Source organism: Apostichopus japonicus, chromosome 22 (genome assembly GCF_037975245.1).
Source record: "Apostichopus japonicus isolate 1M-3 chromosome 22, ASM3797524v1, whole genome shotgun sequence".
Taxonomy (NCBI): Eukaryota; Metazoa; Echinodermata; class Holothuroidea; order Aspidochirotida; family Stichopodidae; genus Apostichopus; species Apostichopus japonicus.
The window spans coordinates 20593541-20616454 of NC_092582.1; the positions used below are offsets into that span (position 1 = coordinate 20593541).

A 22914-nucleotide genomic window follows, 5' to 3' on the forward strand; every position below is an offset into this window, starting at 1 on the left:
ACCTTTTATCAAACGTTTCGGTTGTCAAGAGCGTCAAGTGTAAAACATGGCTGCACCCTCAATCGCTATCAGGCGACAAGGAGCGAAATTTTTGCATGAAATATTATCTGCGCAACGAGCAGTGGCCTTTTCAAGTGCATCGAGGCACTATATGGTAGGCTCGGCTGAGTGAGAGCAATCCATTAGAAGTCATCAAATATGATTAAATTTACAAATATGTACTCTGTTTTTAATTTGTCTCGTGACGAAATTTTATGCTTTAGCCTAACCATGAAAAGACTGTTAGTTAGTATACGTGTAGATAATCTAACACTCAATAGCATCACATAGCCTAACACTGGATAGTACAATGCATACTACAACTTACAAGCATACATCTTGAAGCTCCTGTAAATGTATTAATAGTAGCACCGTTGGATACAAAATTCGTTCATGTTAGAAATTCGTTCGCCTCTGGCATTAGAGTAATTCCTCTGGTGTTTGCTTGCATGCACTGGACATTTTCACTGGAACTTGTATGGGTTGTTTAAATAGATCTAGTCTATATTACAGAAACATACCTTTGGATAGAAAACTATTCAGCCTTGATTGAAATTTCTTGCACATTCTTAATCATGATAAAGGGCTGTCTGCCTATGACTACCTACTACACCACAAAAAAACATTATCGTAAGCATGTTTTCAGTTCTTCAAATAACTTAGCTTAAATGGACACATTTTTGTGTCTTTGGGTGAACGAACTGTTTGTGAAATAATCTCCATAAAGCATGACAATGAAGTAGACGTAGGCTTTTGTTCAGGTGGGAAAAATGGGGTGGGGTTGCAGGAAATGATGGGCTGCATTTCAACCTACCAAGTAGGCTACCTACTTAAAGGGGATACACTCCTGAGAATCTTTATCATGGATCACACTTCTATTCACTTCTATGGTACAATGCAATTATGGGACCAGTTATGTGATTTGTTACCTATACTGTACTTCACACTTACTATGAAGATTGTCCTCAAATTGATGTTTCTAAGCCCTGCTATTTGTACCTGTTATATATAAATGATAAGCCAATTGTAAATGGTCTTCAAATGACTAGGATCATTCCAAAATTTGAAGGAAAAACTTGTTGAAAATCTATGTGGTTGGAAAAAATATTTCTGTAGGTTAGGGATAATAAACATTTACCATAGGCTTTTTGATTATCTTGCCCATTATCATGCAGGTATCATCCGTATATAGCATTATTGAATATTCAGAGTATAAATTGGAACTATGAAGCTCTATCGTTCATGGTTATAAGACAAGACTCAAACAAATGTTGCAGACAATAGATGAGAAGGGTTGATCCAGATGTATTAAATGCTCTGTCCTTTGACAGAAGGAGCAGATAAGCACATATAAGCACATATAAGCAATAATAAGAATTACTTGTAGACTGGTAGTTGTTATATACTGGCATTTGTATGTACAGTATACTATGAGTGATGTACATACAGTATGGCAATTCCTGTACTGTTCAATACACAGGATTTTTCTTCTGTGCTGTTTGATGTGCATGAAACAGTTTTCAGTTCAGAGGTGTTAACCCCATCAATTCAACATACATAGGTCCAATAGGAGCCTTTGTATAATTTGACACAGAATGGTGCTCATGGTTAAAACTACCTGTAGGTGCTTAATATCTAAAGCGTACACTCCCATTTTGAAAAAAAGTTATTGGTAAATGTTTATTACATTGTATTGAGACTTCTTTTGAAGCGAATCAAGCAACCAGAATGTTATCATTCACAATCTACATCAACATTACAGTGCTCAAGTTGGGCATGATTATCATTCTTGATTTGTATACAAAACTGACTGACATGTTTTGCATTTTTTATTCAATTGCCAGAGACAAATGGAATCTATGCGATAATGATGGCATTTATGTTTGTATCTGAGACACATGCTAGTAAAGACGGTAACTCAAAAAGTTTATGATGAAGTAACTTCATGCTTGGTATGTGGATCCGTCTCATTAAGTGCAAGAACTCTATTCTTTTCTGTGAAGGTCAAAGGTTTTTTGAGGGTCAGTAGAGGTCAAAGTCTGAAGACATTGTAAACATGATAACTCTAAAAGTTCTTCTTTGTTGAACTTCATATTTGGTATGAAGATCCAGCTTTGTAAGTAAAACCACCTTATTGAATTTGATGGAGGTCAAAGGCCAGTTGATGTCAACAGAGATCGAAGTATGAAAACTCTGCAAACATAACTGATGAAAGTGCGGCTTGGTTGCAGTTCATATGTGGTATGTACCATCCACATGGTGAGTGCAGGGATCCTATTGAAACCAGTAGATGTCAATGGTCATATGACGTCAACGGAGCTCACAATGTGAGAACCTTGTGAACATGATAAAACCAAAGTACAGTAAGATTTGGATGGACTTGGTATATATGATCAACCTTATTGAGTACAAGATCCCTACTCTTTTCTGTGAAGGTCATTGAGGTCAATGCCTTAGAATTTTGTAAGCATGCACCTGATATCTCAAAAGACCTGTGCATCTTTGTGGAAGTTCACTCTAGATTAATATACAGTAGGTCGGAAAACCGTGAAGATATGATAACCGCAAAAGTAACGCTTTGTTTATGGACTTCTTGCTTGATAGTTAGGTCTTAAATTTGTGCAAGAATGTTCCTGATCAGTTATGGTCAACACATAAGAATCTTGTTTGAAGTGTTACTGTAGACTGCTCTCATATGAAATGTGACAAGGAAACACAAATTCTGGTTTCTGGTTCCATTTGTACAGGTCAAAACAAGCTCGATCTTTCAGAAAAGTACTGGCAATGATGAGAGAGTGAAGCAACTAATGGGCAGAGGTCTTCCTAAGGCAAGGGCAATACCTGGAGTAAAAAACATTATAGTCATAGCTTCTGGAAAAGGTGGAGTTGGGAAATCCACAGTAGCAGGTATGTAGTGTAGAAATGTTGCATCATGATTGTATAATTGATGTACAGTACCTTCTCATATTAATATGATCTGTTTATCTTTCAGAAGCCAAAGGTACAACTTTAAAGTGCCTTGTGTATATAGTTACTGTAGTATAATAATGTACTATAATATATTTAAAAAGGGGTTTTGTTCTACTTATGTGTTGAATTATGTTCATTTGATGGATAATGAAGTCTAAGATTTAAAAATATTGTAAAGGACAATTAAAAGACAAAACACATAATTTATTACAGCCCACATCTTGATAGTTTGTCCTTATCCTAATTAGTAAGAACAATGGCAAAAACAAAGATAGTTTGATTTCTTGTCCATGACATTTATAACAGATTAAAGCACAATGTACTTACACAAATAAAATGAATGAATTACCAAATTTTATATCTCAGCAATGGAACAAGCTATCAATGTGTGGGTTAGGTTAATGTGTTTTTGTCATTTTAAATTGCCTTTCATAACAATTAATTTTTTTAATCTTAGACTTAATTATCCCTCAGTTCTATATAAAACAAACATGCCAATTAGGCAATTGAGGCTTGGGATTGGATGAATGTGCTTTGTTAGATTATTGCTTTAATTTGACTTGTTTAAAGTAAAACAAAAATTTCCTGTATCTGTATCTGATCAGAATTCCTGTCCCTATTTCTCCCAACAGCAATAGATATTTCACTGAGTTTTGTGATCCAGTTTGAGCATCCAGCTTATTAGCATTGAAACATTGTTATAAAAGAGGCTATCATAAACATTGTGGTGTAGTGGGTGAAGATTCTTACAAAATGTTTAGAATTACTGATGGTTGTTTCCTTGAAGTCTCATATCTGACTTAAATAAATTATCATTACTTACTCACAAAAGTTTTCCATTCTACTTTGAAGGCTCTGAACTTTGTCTCTAATAAAGCACTATGTTTTAACTATTGTTCTTGTGTATAAAAAAGTGCTTTTTTTGCAATCTGCCCATTTTGTGTAGCAAATGGCTACAGTATGCAATATTGGATAAATTTTCCCCAGTAGATTTCATCTGATCTAAGCAAATACATTTTTTTCCAAACTGCTTCTCTAGACATTGACAAAGGAGTGGTGGGAGATGGGGTAGGGGTGGGGAGGTTAGGAGGTTCAGCGTATCTATCATTTTATTTCAATGCCCTGTTTTATGTACTGTAAGTGATTATTAACAAATAACCAAGACAAAAATTAATATTGTGGATCACATTTCCTTATTTTACAGTCAACCTGGCATTGAGTGTATCACATCTTCAGAAGGTAACAAAATATACCGCTTAAGTGTTAAAGCAGCTGCATGTATTAAACAGCTCTATGATAATCTTCCATGTCGAACCAGTTTTGCCCAAGTCAAATTTTCTGTGCCTTTGAGAAAATGTAGCCAGCTTGTACATAGCCTTATAGTTAATCCACAATATCTTGTGATTTAAGCAAGGTTTACTCGGCTATGTATGGTAGACCTAGGCGTAATTGCTGTATGCTTGGTTTGAAAATAATAGACTATTTTGAGATTTCAAACATATCCTTTGACAAAGTACCTGTTTTTTTTACTTTACCAAGAATAATTTAGTGTCCATATCTTGTGTATAAGTTTTGAAGACTCTAAAACATAAATTTGCCAGGTTTAAAATCCTGTGTTTCCTGCATTACATCATTGTCGTTACTGTAACAAGTTGCCCATTTTGTATGGCATTTTGCCCTGCAAAAAAAAATTGCTGCCTTAAATTTGAAGTTTGTGTGGACAATGTTGCTATTTCCTTTTTGGCTCCAACGCTTTGGCATCCATAGGAACCTATGCAGTCAAGTTGGCATATGCATGGGTGTGTATGCGTTTGTTTTGTATTCTGACCGAGGACTTGAACAAAAGAATTCCAGGTCCTCGGTTGTGATTTCTAAAGAATCACCACGTCCTCGGAAGAATTCTATTGTATGGGGTATTGTTAAGGTTAGGGTACGTGGATTTGAACAATGGAAAATACAATGGGGTCCTCTGTCTGAATGTAATACAAACATGTGTGTGTGTGTGTGTATGTGACGCCCTAGCTTTTAAACATGATATCTCAAGTTAAGGAAATATATGATTGATGTCATACTTGGTATATATGTTGGTCATGGTCAGCAGATGATCCCTATTGTTTTTGGAAAGCTATCCTGCATATTAATGAGTAGGGGGAGGAGGGGGGGGCTTAACATAAAATTCTGAAAATGTCAGTGTACAGCTGTACGCTATTGCTATTGCTTTATTCCCATCTCACAAATATTATTGAGTGGTCAAGGGCTTACCATAAATTTGTAAAATGTCAATATCTCTGCAACATGTCCAATTTAGTTTATACTTGTTATGATGATTTCATTACATTTACATGCTCTTTGCAATGTAAACAATGTTTACCTAATTAATATTTATGATGAGTAGGGTTGTGTGGGAAACTGTCAAAAACAGCTTGTAAACGTGATATCTCAACAACCACAAGTTGAATCAATGTCATACTTAGTACTGTAGGTAGATGCCCTGTGATGAGTAGGCTTTTTGGGGTTCCTTTCTATGAATATTAAAGAATGGGCAGGGCTAATGTAAAATTTGCTTCATGCTGGTATGGTGATGTTGTAAAACTAAGCACTTTTTCATGAAATTTCCATCTTTATGTCATTAATATTCATCAAATTGCTAGGAGTGACTTTTAAGCACAAGACAAGAACCAAATGTTCCATGATTTTATCTGTGAGGCTAGTCACACTTTATTCATACAATCAACCGTGTTGTTGTTTTATGTGCATATCATGAATATTATTGATGGCATCAGAACCACTAAAAATGTTCATTTTCTGGTTAATATCAAGCATATCAACAAGTACTTAGATTTACTGACATTTTCTGAAAATATTGTGAAACAAGTTGAAACTAATTAATTTGTCATGTCAACCATTTAAGACCTATTTTGAATGATTCAATGATCTCTCCTCTACGCAGTGTTCTGTGGGCTTATTGGATGCTGATGTCTTTGGTCCATCAATACCTCGAATGCTGAACCTCTCCGGCCATCAACCAGAAGCAAATAAAGGTACATAGATGAATATTACTGCCTCTGGTTGTGTTACGTTGTAAAGCACATAGAAGAATCTTGTATAGTACACTGTATACAATTATATTAGGTATTAGATAGTAATGTCAAATAGTTGTTGCATATCACACCACTGAAGTCTCAATGCATTACTGTAATGTCAAATAAAGGGCACATCCTGTGTATGCCTGAGCTGGTTCTTCTATTATCATTCTCTAAGCTTGCATGTTTCAGTAAGAGATCGTCTGTTGGTATTCTGGTACTGCATTTATTACATATTTATCACATCATTGTACATTTATATTACATCATTATTACATCATTTTACTGTTATATTACATCATTATCAAATCAATGTTCGGTTATATTTCATCATGATCACATCAATGGTCTGTTATTGTTCATCATTATTACATCATTGTACTGTTATATTACATTATCACATCAATGTTCTGAAATATTACATCATTGCACTGTTATCTTACATCATTATCACATCATTGTACTGTTTTATGAAATCATTATCACATCATTGTATTATGTTATTACATCATTGTACTGTTTGATTACTGTACATTATTATTACATCATTGTACTTTTATATTACATCATTATTACATCATTTTACTGTTATATTACATCATTATCAAATCAATGTTCGGTTATATTTCATCATGATCACATCAATGGTCTGTTATAGTTCATCATTATTACATCATTGTACTGTTATATTACATTATCACATCAATGTTCTGAAATATTACATCATTGCACTGTTATCTTACATCATTATCACATCATTGTACTGTTTTATGATATCATTATCACATCATTGTACAATGTTATTACATCATTGTACTGTTTGATTACTGTACATTGTACTACTATATTACATTATTACATCATTGTACTCTTTTATGACATCAATATCACATCATTGTACTGTAATATTACATCATTAATTACATCATTGTACTCTGTTATTACATCATGATCACATCATTGTACTGTTTGATTATATCATGATAACATCATTGTACTGTTATATTACATCATTATCACATCATTGTACATGGTTGTTACATCATTATTACATCATTGTACTGTTATATTACATTATCACATCATTGTACTGTTATGTTACATCATTATCACATCATTGTACTCTGTTATTACGACACTATTACATCATTGTGCTGTTTTATTACACATTATCACATCATTGTACTGTTATTCCATCATTAATACATCATTGTACTGTTATATTACATGATTACATCATTGTACTGTTATATTACAACATGATCACATCATTGTACTGTTATATTACATCACTATTACATCATTGTACTGTTATATTACATTATTACATTATAACATCATTGTACTGTTAATTTACAACATGATCACATCATTGTACTGTTTGATTACATAATTATTACATCCTAGTACTGTTTTATTACATCATTATTGTATTGTTATATTACATCATTATCACAAAGATACTTATCACTATAGTACTTTTACTTCTAACCACTTAACTATGCTAAGAACAAGCAAAAGGCATTAATAGTTTAACCACGAGGTATGTTGCATTTCTAATAGCAACAATAGTCTAAGACTTAAAACAGAAATACTTTGTGTCATATTGATCTTCCAGACAAACGAAAGTGAAGTTTCTTGGAACATTTCCGTTATTTAGGATATTGAAGTGATCAGTGTGCATGCATGCGTGGCAATTGGTAATCATATAGTCAAGAGAAGAGCAAGCCACAACTGTATAGCTGAGGGTCATAGGTTCTCCAAGTAGGTTTTTCTCTAGTCACATACTAGATCCATGTGATACTGTTTCCTTCCTGTCAACAGGCACAATGAACTACAGTAATAGCAATGATAAACAAACGCAATAGGTTTGTGGGTCAGGTCCTGCAATGCTAAGTGTTCCAAAAATCAGTCAAGAGGGAACAAATATTAACTCCTAAAATAGGCTGGCTAGTTTGCAATTTGGGTTTATTTATTGGAAGTCAATATTGCATTGAGCAGACATCATTGCTTGATTGCAATATAAATTGTCTCAGCAATGAACAGAAAGCATGTTGGTAGTATCTAGTATTGAAAATACAGACAGTGAGTAAAATGCAAGGAAATAGCAAAGAAAGGAAACTTAATTCCAAATAAGAGTCCCAAAAAAAAATACAAAAGTAAAGAAAGGACACATGGCCAATGATTTCTAGAACTCAGCTACATTACAATCTTCTACAGGGAGGTAGAGTGTACAGTATAACAATGCTTAAAGTTATATAAAACATAGAATACAGATTTAAAGGGATCAAGAATCACGCAAACTAAAAATGACAGTCAAAGAAATGTGAAAGAATCATACTGTTCAAAGTATGCAAAATACAGTAACTCACCTTGATAAAGTTAATGGACCTTACAAAGTAGTGTGTGCAAAAGTATATGATATACATGAAGACAGACCTAAAGATTGATAGATCGTTGGTTGCATCATGTGTTGCAATAAAGTCTTTGTTGAATTAATATATATATATATATATATATATATATATATATATACATATATATATATATATATATATATATATATATACATATATATAATTGAAATAGTAGTGAGTTGGAAAATCCAGAACAGTGTAAAAACTTCCAGCTTCCACCAGGATTCGAACCCGGGCCTCCCGCTTTATGTGCAGACACCCTAACATATATACTTAAATGTTACATTCAAACACTATGTAATAATTGAACATGAACAGAAGCTGTCATCAAAATGAAAATTTGGCTAGAATGGAACTATCCAGCCCTTGTAATATTTTATTGCGGAGCCTAGAGAGTTATCATTAATATAATGTAGCCAGGCACACCCCAGACTGGAGCCTTACATTGTAGAGTGTTACCATTAATATCATGTAGCCAGGCACACCCCATATTGGAGCATTACATTGTTCTTTAGTAGAGAATAAGAGTTGTCATCATAGTTCACTGGGTATAATCCTAATCTTGCAAATAATTTCTTGCTATTATTAAATGATTTTATAGTTTCCTAGTCAGTTTTGGTTGTTTATTTTTCCTATTCACTCAAAAAACATGGTTACAATACTAAGAAATGAGCATAAATACTTTCTTTCTATTTTCATTTTACCAGATGGCAAGATTTTACCATTGCAGAACTATGGGTTGTCATGGTAAGCACATATTCAATCCAAATTAACACCAATTGTTCATTGTGGTAATTATATTGTTTTTGTTTCAATGTAACATGAGCATTGGTCTTTCTAAAAACAACATGCCCATCCCTGTCACATTCTTCATAAAGGGATAATGAAATCTTTAAACAGTGTTTTTGTAACAATTAGAAGTGTTGAAGTCTACCATATATATGGAATGCTCTCAGGGCAGTGCCATGAATGGTCCTTTCAACACTTATTGATTACTAATTTTTGGAAGTAAACATTCAAAGATACCAGACATTCAGTACATTGCATGCTAAGAATTGTGATTAAAAATTGTAACTCTTCTTCAAAACAGCTGTGATACATGTGTAAATAATTTATTCCTACTAGGTCACACATTTGATTTCTACATGTTGTTATAATAACCTGTTACCATAAGTATGAAACTAAGAAAATTTCTTTTGAAGAATAGCTGTTATAAAAATATGGCAGAACTTCTTTTATGACATGAAGTTGTATATATCCCTTCAAACACAGACATGTTGTACATCAAACACTGTGACATGTTGTACATCAAACATTGGCATGTTGTAATTCAAACACTGTGACATGTTGTACAACAAATATGTGACATGTTGTACATCAAACACTGTGACATGTTGTACGTCAAACACTGTGACATTTGTACATCAAACACTGTGACATGTTGTACATCAAACACTGTGATATGTTGTATATAAAACACTGTGACGTGTTGTACATCAAACACTGTGACATGTTGTACATCAAACACTGTGACATGTTGTACATCAAACACTGTGACATGTTGTACATCAAACACTGTGACATGTTGTACATCAAACACTGTGACATGTTGTACATCAAACATGTGACATGTTGTACATCAAACACTGTGACATGTTGTACATCAAACACTGTGACATGTTGTACATCAAACACTGTTACATGTTGTACATCAAACACTGTGACATGTTGTTCATCAAACACTGTGACATGTTGTATATCAAACACTGTGACATGTTGTACATCAAACACTGTGACATGTTGTACATCAAACACTGTGACATGTACATCAAACATGTGACATGTTGTACATCAAACACTGTGACATGTTGTACATCAAACACTGTGACATTCTGTACATCAAACACTGTGACATGTTGTACATCAAACTCTGTGACATGTTGTACATCAAACTCTGTGACATGTTTTACATTGAACACTGTGACATTCTGTACATCAAACACTGTGACATGTTGTACAACAATATGTGACATGTTGTACATCAAACACTGTGACATGTTGTACATCAAACACTGTGACATGTTGTACATCAAACACTGTGACATGTTGTACATCAAACACTGTGACATGTTGTACATCAAACACCGTGACATGTTGTACATCAAACACTGTGACATGTTGTACCACAATATGTGACATGTTGTACATCAAACACTGTGACATGTTGTACATCAAACACTGTGACATGTTGTACATCAAACACTGTGACATGTTGTACATCAAACACTATGATATGTTGTACATCAAACAATGTGACATGTTGTACATGTATTTTTTTTCTTTCTTTTGCCCACAAGTTCCTAGGAACAATTTTCCCAGGAATAATTCTGTGTTTTTAACTTTGTCTTGATGGTTCAAGAGAAATATTTTACTTCAGTATTGCCATTCTTCATAGTGTCCATCATTCACACAATTATTGTTTGGTCTCAATTACTCTTGGTACTTCAGGTGTCAAATCAGAGATAATGTTGAATTTAGTTGAATATTCCCTGCTTACACTGAAATTTATTGTCACTCTTTCCATTCTTGAAGCAGCATGTCGATGGGGTTCTTGGTGGATGAAAAATCTCCTATTGTGTGGCGAGGTCTAATGGTAATGCAAGCTATTCAACGATTGTTGTTTGAGGTAAGGTTGCTTAATGCTACTTTGATCTCCACTTAGCACGTTTGGAAAACTTATAGTTTCCCTCGGTTTATTCCGTTAATTGTTTTTCGCTTTCTAATTTCCTTGTTATTGACTAAATGTGAATGTAGATTTGGTGGAGTATAATCCCATACAAGAAACCATGGAAATGACATCAGAGATGACATTTTCTTCTTTCTTCTCCTGTGCAGGTTGCTTGGGGAAATATAGAATACCTGTTTATTGATATGCCACCAGGTACTGGAGACACACAACTATCTATATCTCAGCTGGTCCCAGTTTCAGGTATATGGTACTGTAGTATTTAATAATTAACTGACAAGTAGTGACTTTCACATATTGCAGTAAGTATAGCTTTCCAGTGGTTTGCCCAAACCGGGAGGGGGTGGCAGCTGCCAAGGTTGTCACCTCTATTGTTACTCAGGCGGGAGACTTTAACATTCAGTCAGGGAAGATTTAGGCCTCTCATCCAGCCCCATGATGCCCTTCCATAAAGATTAATGCTCATACTTAAATCAGTCAGGAGAATGTAGAATTTGCAGCCTGAATCCCGCCGCCCCCCCCCCCCCACCCACCTGTGAGATCCTTAGTACAGACCCCGGGAACCAAAGGTCAATTAAGTGCATATATTTGCTATAACTCCAATGGGAAACATTGAATTGATATGGATCCAACCATCACAGGTATCATGGCAATGTCAAATACTATCAAAATATGTGGTTGCCATGGGAACCAAGGTCAAGGTTGACATGGTTAAATGTCAAATGTATATTATACTAGTAGCCACTCCTTAGTTACAGGCCTAGTGAAAGTGAGGAGCATAAACCTAGCCTATACAACACCTACATCTAGCGTAAGCCGCACTAGCCTGAACCTAATTGTTATGTTAGGTCTGGGCAAATGATTAATTCAACTAGGCTACAAAGTACAATATTGTGCCTGGCCTGGTCCAGTTATGTGTGAAAGCTTGGCTTAATTGACCGGCTTTGGAATTTCCAAAAATGTCTACCTGCCACACAGTGTTAGATAATGAGAAAGTCACAGTTTAGTGTCCACGGTTCCCCTTCCTGTCTGGCTGTATCTTGAGTACATCATCTGCATTGTAGGGTTCACAAAAGATTTCAGTCATGTTAATTTAAACAGTATTGCGAGATTGCATAGCTAATCGTGGATTGCCATCTTGTCTTGGTAGTTTGTTTCATCCTTTCTAATTAGTGTTATTTAGTCTTGAGACATTTGGGCAACATTGGGAATCACAGAATGCAGGTATTGTCAGTTGGTTCTGTAGTCTGGGTGCAAATCCATGTTGGTGTGGGTTGAGGGGGAGAAAGAGTTTTGAGGAGTTGGATGGGGGGGGGGGGGAGGCACTGAGCAAATTGAGAGAATGTGTATTTTGACATAAATTTTTTTATTTGGTTGTAGTTCACAGTTGTATAGCTGTTCCTTGCCCCTCCATGAAGCTATCTACTGCAAGTAGTCAACAAACAACTCTTGTGTATTAATTTATATGTCAATCTGAAATCCATGGACTTCTTGAGAGAATCAAGGAAGTAGCAATGACAGGGATGAGTTGCTATGTATACTCCATCATCTTCAGACATCTTCAGACACTAAGCCTTGTTTGAAGCTGTGACACTGTCTCCAAGACTCATCTGTCTGCCTCTGTCTGGTTTATTTATAATGGAGCTCACTCTTCTTTTCCAGGAGCGGTGATTGTCTCTACACCTCAAGATATAGCTTTACTTGATGCTCGCAAGGGAGCAGAAATGTTTAAGAAAGTTAACATACCAGTCCTTGGACTTATCCAAAACATGAGCATTTATCACTGTCCAAACTGTGGCCATCAGAGTCATATATTTGGCCAGGATGGAGTCCGTCACATGGCTCAAGAGATCAACGTGGACCTATTAGGTGAGTGAAAAGTGACTGGGAACTGTGAAGTTGACAAATAATATTGTTTCAATGACTATTTCAGATAAATATGATGAAAACTCCATTAGTTCATTTATTAAGCATATTTTAGATTATTGAAATGAAAACAGCAACCATGTAAAATAAGTTGACAGAACAATCTGCAGACGATTCAGAACAGCTTTTCTCTCTAATTGCTTGTTTTTACTGGCTTTACAAAGCGGTATTGACATGGTTAGTTTATTAAGATGAATGTTTGTTCCTTGTGCTTTATTCCATGTTACCCATCCACAAAATTACCACGGGAATTCTGTAAAAACTTGCAACGATGAGTCAGTGTTTAAACACATCATAAAACAGGTTATGAAAAATTATTACTATAAAACAACAATTACTATTATATTTGGCATAATAAGTATTCATTCAGCAAGTATGCACCATCAGGAATTTGCAAAAACAAAAACTGAAAAACCTATCTTTTTAAATAGTTATTGGCATTAATTCTCATTGAGAACTCTTCCCATTTCCTTTGTTTGTCTTGTATAAATTAATTCTTTCTCTTTCTTCCAGTTTGTTTGTTTCTTTTTCCTTGTTTTTTTAAGTGTCCATCATACCTACTTATTTAAGTTTGCTTACCAGACACTTGTATTGACCTTAGCATACATGAGAGAAAGTAATTTAGCCATCTTTTAATTCCCCTCAGACAGGTTCTTCATTTTAATCTGGGTACTTTTCTCTTCCAGGTGAAATTCCTTTGCACATGGATATTTGTCAAACATGTGATCAAGGCAAGCCAATCTCAATCTCTGCCCCATCTGGTCAACATGCTACCATTTTCAACGACATAGCAAAGCATTTGATGACAAGTTTACGAAAGCAAGAAAAAGGTTGAAGCTTAAAAGTTGTGCAAAGTTCCCCTCGGTAGACCTGACTGGAGGCAGTCTCTGTTATTTGTAATAGGAGAAGCTGTCAGGGTCATTGTTCTTCAGCTAGCTTCATCTGCCAGTAATACTTGCAAACTTGGTCTTTATTTCTGTCCTGAAATTAATTGTGTGAGAATGTGGCCTCTTGAACCTTTTGCAAGCAAGGTAAACAATCACTCTTAGTGACCAAAACTACTGCCTTTCTTTTTCTATATTTGACCAACACAATTATCAGTTCTGCAATTAACTCACTTATAGTGTTAGTAAAACTGACCCACTCAACCATGGGAAATACCTGGTACCCCCTCCCCTCCTTTGATTGAGGATAATCATGTTGATTCCCTATGTGGAGTTGTGGTGGTCATAGGACATTAGAGATCAGAAGGGGTCCACAATGTGGTCAACATGTTGGATATGTGGATGCCTCATGTACAATTAAACTTATTATATTTGACATTGCTGAAAGCTGAATAAAGTTAAGAATGTGAGAACCTCGTAAACATAACTTCAATACATCTGATACTTAGGCCATGGATGCCCCAATTTAAGTCAAGAGAGTTTACTATTCATGAGAGAAAAAGGTATCATTGATCAGTTGTTCTCTGTATTGTAAACAATTTCATGCAACTGTGTCTTCATGTATACTGCTGAATGATGGTATTGTTATTCTCAATATTAATAGGGTTTTACACTTCAGTGTCTGAAAGTTTGGGCAATTAGCATTTTACGATGGTAACAGGCCAGCATTTTCAACGTCACCAGAACGAAAGACATACTGGAAAGAAATGGTTAAAAAAGCAACAAAGAGATACTGATGAATGTGAGATGACAGTACATTGTACCATCTGGTTAAGTCCGACACATTGTACCGTCCGGCGCACTGTACCATCCGACACATTGTACCGTCCGGCGCACTGTACCATCCGGCGCATTGTACCGCCCGGCGCATTGAACCGTCCGGCACATTGTACCATCCAGTGCATTGTACCATCCGGCGCATTGTACCGCCTGGCGCATTGAACCGTCCGGCACATTGTACCATCCAGTGCATTGTATCGTCCGGCGCATTGTACCGTCCGGCGCATTGTACCTTCCGGGTACATTGTACCATCCAGTATACTGGTAATTTAAATATTGTTTTGACATGTTATAGTGACATAAAGCATTATGGGTGGTTGTAGTAAGCAATGTGTGCAGTGTTATGGACTTGTTTAACTAACATTTTTGAACTCTTAGTGACTTAACATCATTAAATATGGTGATAGTTTTTGGAAAATGTTCTACTTTCTCTGGCATATATTTTTCCAAAGGTCAAATTGACAATGGCATAACTAATAAGCAGTTGGTTTGTGGTTTATCTTTGTAGCATTGTTATCAATAGACACAGACTTGAACCTATTTTCACAGCTTGTGAGTAAATTGATAAGAGTTGTTGTATGAACCAGGTATATCATTTCTGTTTTACATATCCTAATCTTTTTTGTTGCCTTTGAAACTTGAAATTGCTTTCATAAATTCCCAGCCAATGATGACATAGCTGGGATGTCAGTCATTGTACTTTTAATATCTGAAATTTGATTACAACTTCAAATTAAGGCTCAACAGTTTCAAAGTCACAGTGCTTGCATGTGCATGATATGACAAATCTTCCTTGATGAATATTTTTCCTTTTGCTTGTTTATTTTTGGGGGAGGCGGGAAATGGTACAACAGGCATGAAAACTATTGGGGATTTAGTAAAATAATGATTCATTCACAGGGGTAACGTATCATTCAATACTAACATAGTGTTGGATGGTCTACATGTGAAGTTATTGAAAGTTAATTAATCAAATACAGGACTTTACTTCTGATCACGAGCAGATGGCTGTTATATGTTATACAAGTCAGTATTAAAAAAGAAAAACAATATTCAAAAGAACTGAATGATTCTTTTGCATTTATTATTTTCTTTCTCTTAGCTATGATCTTGGTTTACAAAAATAAAAAGTAAAAAACTCAAATTGGCTCTGTAAAGAAAGACTATCTGTAGGAAATAGCTAAAGTGGGCAATCTCAGCAATGTAGTTTTACCTAAAGCAGTGATACATAAGAAAACCTCATGTCTGGAGGGTCATTACTGACATGTTCAAAATATCTGTTGCAATAGTCATAAGCTAAATTCAAAATGAAAAGTATTCTATGTATGTGCCAAAACAAGGACCCTTGTGCAACCTAAAATTCTCTCCTGTCATTGCCAAATGCCCCCCCTCCCCCTTGGATCCTTGAGGAAACATGTCAAAAGTCATTTTGTTAACATTTAGTAGTACAAAGCCAATCAGACACCATCGGAAGAAACTTTTATATTCAGAGTTACAGTAAACGACCAATGATATGTACAACCTTCTGTACATCAAAACAAGTATACAGGATACATACAAATATGCAAAACTAACACGGTTACACTCTAGTGACCAGTGTCCGCCGAAAAGCCTGTGAACCTTACTGTAACTCATGGTCACCGCAAGTTCCCATTTACTTCTAATTAGGACTTAACTAAGGCTAATCAACACTGAACAGACATGAGTGCACAGTGATATATAAGGTACAGGGTCAAGGTTAGGTACTTTGTCTTTGTATGCTGAAAATGATGGATTGAGAGACGAATAGCTCACACCCACTCCATTGCATATTCGATGAACCCTCTTAGGCATGCAACAGTTATGTAATATTTAAACATCTTTCAACTATACAATCATTTACTAAATAAGGAAACAGACGCTGACAAGAATACAGTGATACTGTTTTCACAAAGTGAGTGCGGTGGGGCAGACATTCTTTATTAGAATATCAATTGAATTGCATTAAAAAACAAAACTTCGCATAACTCATGGCATTAGGCACGTTCCTCGTATATATATTTGTGTGCAGATAGCAAGAACCATTTACCAAATTGTCAACAAAGTTTTGATAGCTTTCATTGCCTGTGTGGTCTCAGCTATGACAGTGACTGCTGGAGCTATGAAATGACCCTTTCCATAATTGCACAATGTTGCCTTACAAAAATTTAATTCAATTAGACTACTTGCATCAAAAGAAATTTGTTTTCTCAGAGACTTGATGAAGAACTCCAAAGTATCATTGCCTTGGTTTTCTAAGGACACTCATAAAATTATAACGTGCTGATTAAACATGAAATGAAACCTTGAACTTGTTATCGTCAACATTAGTGGTTACTTTTGCCACCATTTTTATTGTGATGTTAGAAAAACTAAACAGCACATGAAATGTGGTTTGAGGATGAGAACTGAAAGGTGACTCATTTGAATGTTTATTGTTAATCTCTACTATACTACTATATAATACTACTAACTTACAATTACAATTGGTGTCATACTCAAACTTGGTAACACATAAACATGTAACTTAAATGGCAACTAATTCCACTTTTCTTTCATATTAATACTTCTTTGATGTATACAGCAAATATAATATATGGCATAAATCTGATTCAATGATCAAGTTTGATAAAATATAATTTCTGTGAAGCTATCAGCGGCACACATTGCACTCCCATGATGATTATGCTGAGTGAATTAAAAAACTATACAAAAGTGAGAAATTTATACAATATTCTATTATTTTGTTCTGCTGATTCTCTTAGATCTTTCCCAGAGAATTGCTTATGTTTAATACCAAAATATACAACTTCTGTTTGGCTTGGTATAATATGCATCTACATAAATGGTTGACCGACTGTTAACTTTGTTAACCAGTGATAACAAAAGTTCTGTACCATATCAAATGATGGAAAAGAGAATATTATAAAGCATCAAATGAAAATAGAATCAATCATCACTTTCCATCGTACCCCACGATATAAACCTTTCAAAATATTTCTGAGCTGCAAAAGAAGAAAAAAACAGGTGGAGAATATTGCGCACACTACCAAAAATACTAATTACTTTTCAGATGCTATCTATAAAATCAGGTGGGATTTGAGTCGGCTGGTTTTATTGTAACATTTGCATTCCTTACAGAGGGTCTCATCATCTACAATGCATGAACAATTCACTGAAAATAATCCACTGCTTGGAAGATGGCAAAGTACCACTAAATAATACCCCAGGAAGACACAATGTTGACCCATTTCAGAATAATATAATGAAATATACCTTATTTCATCTAACTGAATACTACCTGATATGGCAAAACAAACTAACCACCAAAAAACATTCAAACATTCATTTAAAAATAAGGCCTTCAAACCCTTTGTTTGTTTCCAAAGTGGTTGCGGATGGAAGTTCTGTGTGAAGAGGAAGATCACCAGATTATGTACTTAACCGTACAATGTCTCACAAACAGTGCTACAAAAAATGATTTAACTCTTGGAATTTAGGAAATTAAACTTAAATTTTAATCCTCTGATAATTATTTATAGGAAAATGGCACTTTGAACTCTAAAAGTACCACAATTATTGCAAGAAAGTTCTGGTTACTAACAGCAAATCAAAGAAATAGATAAATGTACAAGATGCATAGAAGTTAGGTGAGAACACGAAAGACATTTCTGCAATTTCAATAGAAACAATAAAAAGGAACACAAAACCATAAACTTTAACAAGAGATCCGGCAGTATCTTACACCAGTGATCAATGTCAGTACAGACAAATATACATGTTGGGCAACATAAGAAACCTGATGCATACATTCATACACCCTTACACATGATACATACATATATACCTATACATACATTTAGTGATGGATTAATCATCTATTACAACTGTAATAGTAACACCCTTCCTGTCCTGGGAGACAGACACTCTGCAATGATAACTACACAGCAACAGTTGTGTGTGGTAACATATTGCCTGTGTTAAAGCTCTCTGCCAGCTTTTCTGAACATGCTCCATTTCCAAGACCCAATATGTGGAAAGCCTATTAAAACCCAAACAACTATTTGAGAAGTTTTTACAACCACTTTCTGAAAATCAGTGACATCTATAAACCTCACATATAGTCTGTAATTTATGCAATAGTGACCTATGTTTGGGTTGATTTTGAAGTTAAGACGACATTCATGAATGTTAACGATCAGAACATTGGAAACCCAACAAAAGCTGGAACAGGACTGGGATGCATGTTTCCATTGCAACCGAGTGACGCTATTTTAGTAAAGAGCACAAGGCACATTCTAGTAATACAATATTTGTTTACCCACAAGGTCTGTTTGTCTCCCAAGAAGCTATATGCTGAAGTGAAAGAAGGCCATGTTACTTACATATACCGCATACAGCTGTAGAGTTTGAAAAGAATTCATAAAGCTAACAATCCTTAAGCAGGCTCTCATGATGTACTCACTCCTGTAAACACTCTGGAATCACCTCTGAGAGTTAAAAGCTAACAATCTTTAAGCAGGCTCTCTTGATGTACTCACTCCTGTAAACACTCTGGAATCACCTCTGAGAGTTAAAAGCTAACAATCTTTAAGCAGGCTCTCTTGATGTACTCACTCCTGTAAACACTCTGGAATCACCTCTGAGAGTTAAAAGCTAACAATCTTTAAGCAGGCTCTCTTGATGTACTCACTCCAGTAAACACTCTGGAATCACCTCTGAGAGTTAAAAGCTAACAATCTTTAGCAGGCGCTCATGATGTACTCACTCCTGTAAACACTCTGGAATCACCTCTGAGAGTTAAAAGACCGTACTGCATGATCCTGAATGCATTGAGATGGGAAAATTCCCTCTTTACCTCTCAAATCTCCCTTAGTCCAATCACCATCTACAAACAAGTTTAAGAGAAAGAGAAAAAAAGTTCTTAAAATAGCAACAAATAGGCAGGGTGGATGGGCTGAAAGTGGCACCTACCGCAAGAAATAGAATCCATAACATTTTTACCAAACTTAGTTGTTATTAATTAAGTATCAAGGTGATAAAGTCTAATGTAAGCTTGGTACAATGAATAAGCAAAGTGGATATCACATAGTGCTCCATGAAACACTCATGCTGTCAACCTTCAGCCTATCTACAAACTGTAAACGCATTGATGATCTCCAAAGGTAAGATAGTGTGATTAAATTCTGTAGTGTTCACAAGCATGCAATGTAAGCATAACACATTCACTCTACATCTCTACCCAATTCCTTAACATGTGAATATTGTAATATTTGTTATTATCGAGGTTCTGATGGATTACAGTTGACTGTCTAAACCAGGGTTGTCCAACCTACGGCCCGCGGGCCATAGTCCAGCCTGCCGCAGGGTTGCGTCCGGCCCGCCAGAGATGCTCTACGGTGCGAAATTTGAGTGAGCAGATTTATTGATAACAATTTGAAGCTATATAATCAATCATTCGAACCTTCTGGGTCCAAAAAACTGCACACAGGTCAGTTCGTGTGACACTCTCTCAACGGAGGGGGGGGGGGTCTGGACTTTATTTATCTGTTTTATCAGGAAGGAAAATAAATCAGTGCGCTCCGCGCGCAGTGCTCACATTTTGTTGCCTTGGGCTTCCGGCAAAAAATCGAAAAATTGAGCGTAGGGTTCATGCGGCCCCCTCCTTCATCATAACCATTCCATTTGGCCCTCCTCTGCAAAAGGTTGGACAACCCTGGTCTAAACCCTCATAAATGTAAAACGTACTTTGACTTAAAACTTTAACAATGTCTCCCTCAGATAGAGTAAGTTCTTCATCTGTATTGGCCTCATAACCACTGATGACAACAGCTGATGTTCTCCTCAAGGTTGGAAGACTCGAAACTGGTTTTCCTTCTCTTTTTTCTCTGTTAGGTCCAGAAATGACTGGCTTCACCAGTTTGTTTTCTATTGATTGACTTCTGGATTGTATCAACTTAACAGGTGATGTAGATCTAGGACTGACAGAAATGGGACTTAAGGACAGAGGGCTCGGTGGTAATGGTTTTTTGGGTGGACCACTTGAAAGTTTTTGTCTTTCATCAAAACTGGGGCTTAGTGACCTCGGACTTGATGAACCTGAGCTTGAGTGGGAAGACTGTGTGGATGTCCTGCTAACAGGAGGAGGGGGGAGAGCTTTATTTGGGGGTCCTTTTCTCTTGAGAACTGGTGATGAATTTGAAGTATTTGATGGACTCTCATTTACTGGTGCAGGAGGAAGAGGCTTATCTGGGTCAAATGAAGTGGCACCTAACCTGGGGCCAGAACCCATGATCTTAGGGGGAGGAGGAACTTTTCTCATTGGTGGACCTTTCCCTGGGATTGGAGATTTGGATCTGGAAATTGGTAGCACAGGAGGGGGTCGACTAGGTGGACCTGGGCTGGACCTTCCACTTAATTCCGTGGAAACAGTTCGAGAGGGTGGTTGCAAAATATCAGGGGATGCAACTGGAAGAGAAGGTGGGGGTGGTGCAGGCACCGATGGTGGTCTCACAGATGGAGGAATAGGACTTGGAATCCTTGGAGGGGTTGAAACTCTCAAAGATGGAGGACTTGGAACCCTTGGCGGAGTTGTTACACGAGATGCAACACTAGAGGCAGGCGGCTGCATGAATCCATAGAAGATGACAAAGAAAAGAGAGAACAATGAAAGGACATATGAGATAAATTAATAATAAAGTAATATAAATTGCATTTGTTTAATAAACAAAATAATCTTCTTATTCTACATAATATATCAAGGGAACAAAGCTCCTAACAGAAAACAATCTGCTCTGTGATATGTCAGTTTTAGAAAGCTCTACAGAATACAGATCTCTTCTGTGATATGTCAGGCTAAGAAAGCTCTACAGAATACAGATCTCTTCTGTGATATGTTAGGTTTAGAAAGCTCTACAGAATACAGATCTCTTCTGTGATATGTTAGGTTTAGGAAGCTCTAAAGGATACAGATCTCTCCTGTGATATGTCATGTTTAGAAAGCTCTACAGAATACAGATCTCTTCTGTGATATGTCAGGTTTAGAAAGCTCTACAGAATACAGATCTCTCCTGTGATATGTCAGGTTCAGAAAGCTCTACAGAATACAGATCTCTTCTGTGATGTCAGGTTTAGAAAGCTCTACAGGATACAGATCTCTCCTGTGATATGTCATGTTTAGAAAGCTCTACAGAATACAGATCTCTTCTGTGATATGTCAGGTTTAGAAAGCTCTACAGAATACAGATCTCTTCTGTGATATGTCATGTTTAGAAAGCTCTACAGAATAAATATCATTTCTGTGATATGTCAAGTTTAGAAAGTTCTGCAGAATACAGATTCCTTTTGTGATATGTCAGGTTTAGAAAGCTCTACAGAATAAATATCTCTTCTGTGATATGTCAGGTTTAGAAAGCTCTACAGGAAATAGTTCTCTTCTGTGATATGTCAAGTTTAGAAAGCTCTACAGAATAAATATCTCTTCTGTGAATATGTCAGGTTTAGAAAGCTCTACAGGATACAGATCTCTCCTGTGATATGTCATGTTTAGAAAGCTCACAGAATACAGATCTCTTCTGGGATATGTCAAGTTTAGAAAGCTCTACAGGAAACAGATCTCTTCTGTGATATGTCAGGTTTAGAAAGCTCTACAGAATACTAGTGTTCAAACGATTAACCTAATCGGAATTGGAATTGGTACGATTATTGCATAATCGGAACATAATCAGAATCGGTAAAAATTACGTGGAATACCAGTTATGTCATACCGATTATTCAAAAACATATGGAAGGTGAAAATACCATTATTCAAAAGCATATGGAAGTTGAAAATAACAACTGATGTATTAGGTTTGTTCTTTTACCAAGAAATATTACAATAAAGACACCCTCTATACGTCTTTCACAATGTAATTTCATCAAATTAGGCTGCCAGGGTCGCCGATTTTGCTTCCCTCGTGGTTTGTGACTTCATATTTCTCGGCACAGTAAGC

At 35.9% G+C, this 22914-nt stretch overlaps 2 protein-coding genes across 6 annotated transcripts in view; one reads left to right on the forward strand and one right to left on the reverse strand.

Annotated features, from left to right (window-relative positions):
• Nucleotides 1-18096, forward strand: LOC139964123 (iron-sulfur cluster transfer protein NUBPL-like). Of its 3 annotated transcripts, none has more exons than XM_071965485.1 (9): nt 1-154; nt 2787-2946; nt 4214-4248; nt 5960-6050; nt 9217-9256; nt 11102-11195; nt 11405-11498; nt 12918-13124; nt 13868-18096. In XM_071965485.1, the coding sequence occupies exons 1-9, from the start codon at nt 47-49 to the stop codon at nt 14014-14016; spliced, it is 978 nt and encodes a 325-aa protein (XP_071821586.1). In that variant the 5' UTR covers nt 1-46; the 3' UTR covers nt 14017-18096. The 3 variants fall into 3 exon arrangements, with proteins under 3 accessions (XP_071821586.1, XP_071821587.1, XP_071821589.1); XM_071965486.1 differs by having other exon boundaries at nt 11105-11195; XM_071965488.1 differs by lacking the exon at nt 1-154 and adding an exon at nt 170-2366.
• Nucleotides 15969-22914, reverse strand: part of LOC139964117 (uncharacterized) — a 24051-nt gene continuing 17105 nt past the window's right edge. For 2 of the 3 annotated variants that reach the window (XM_071965477.1, XM_071965476.1), the window contains exons 10-11: nt 20672-21548; nt 15969-19811 (exon numbers count right to left, since the gene is read on the reverse strand). In XM_071965477.1, the coding sequence (XP_071821578.1) occupies nt 19711-19811; nt 20672-21548 (978 nt within the window). In that variant the 3' untranslated portion in view covers nt 15969-19710. The remainder of the gene's footprint in view (nt 19812-20671; nt 21549-22914) is intronic. The other variant, XM_071965475.1, reaches the window with a different exon arrangement.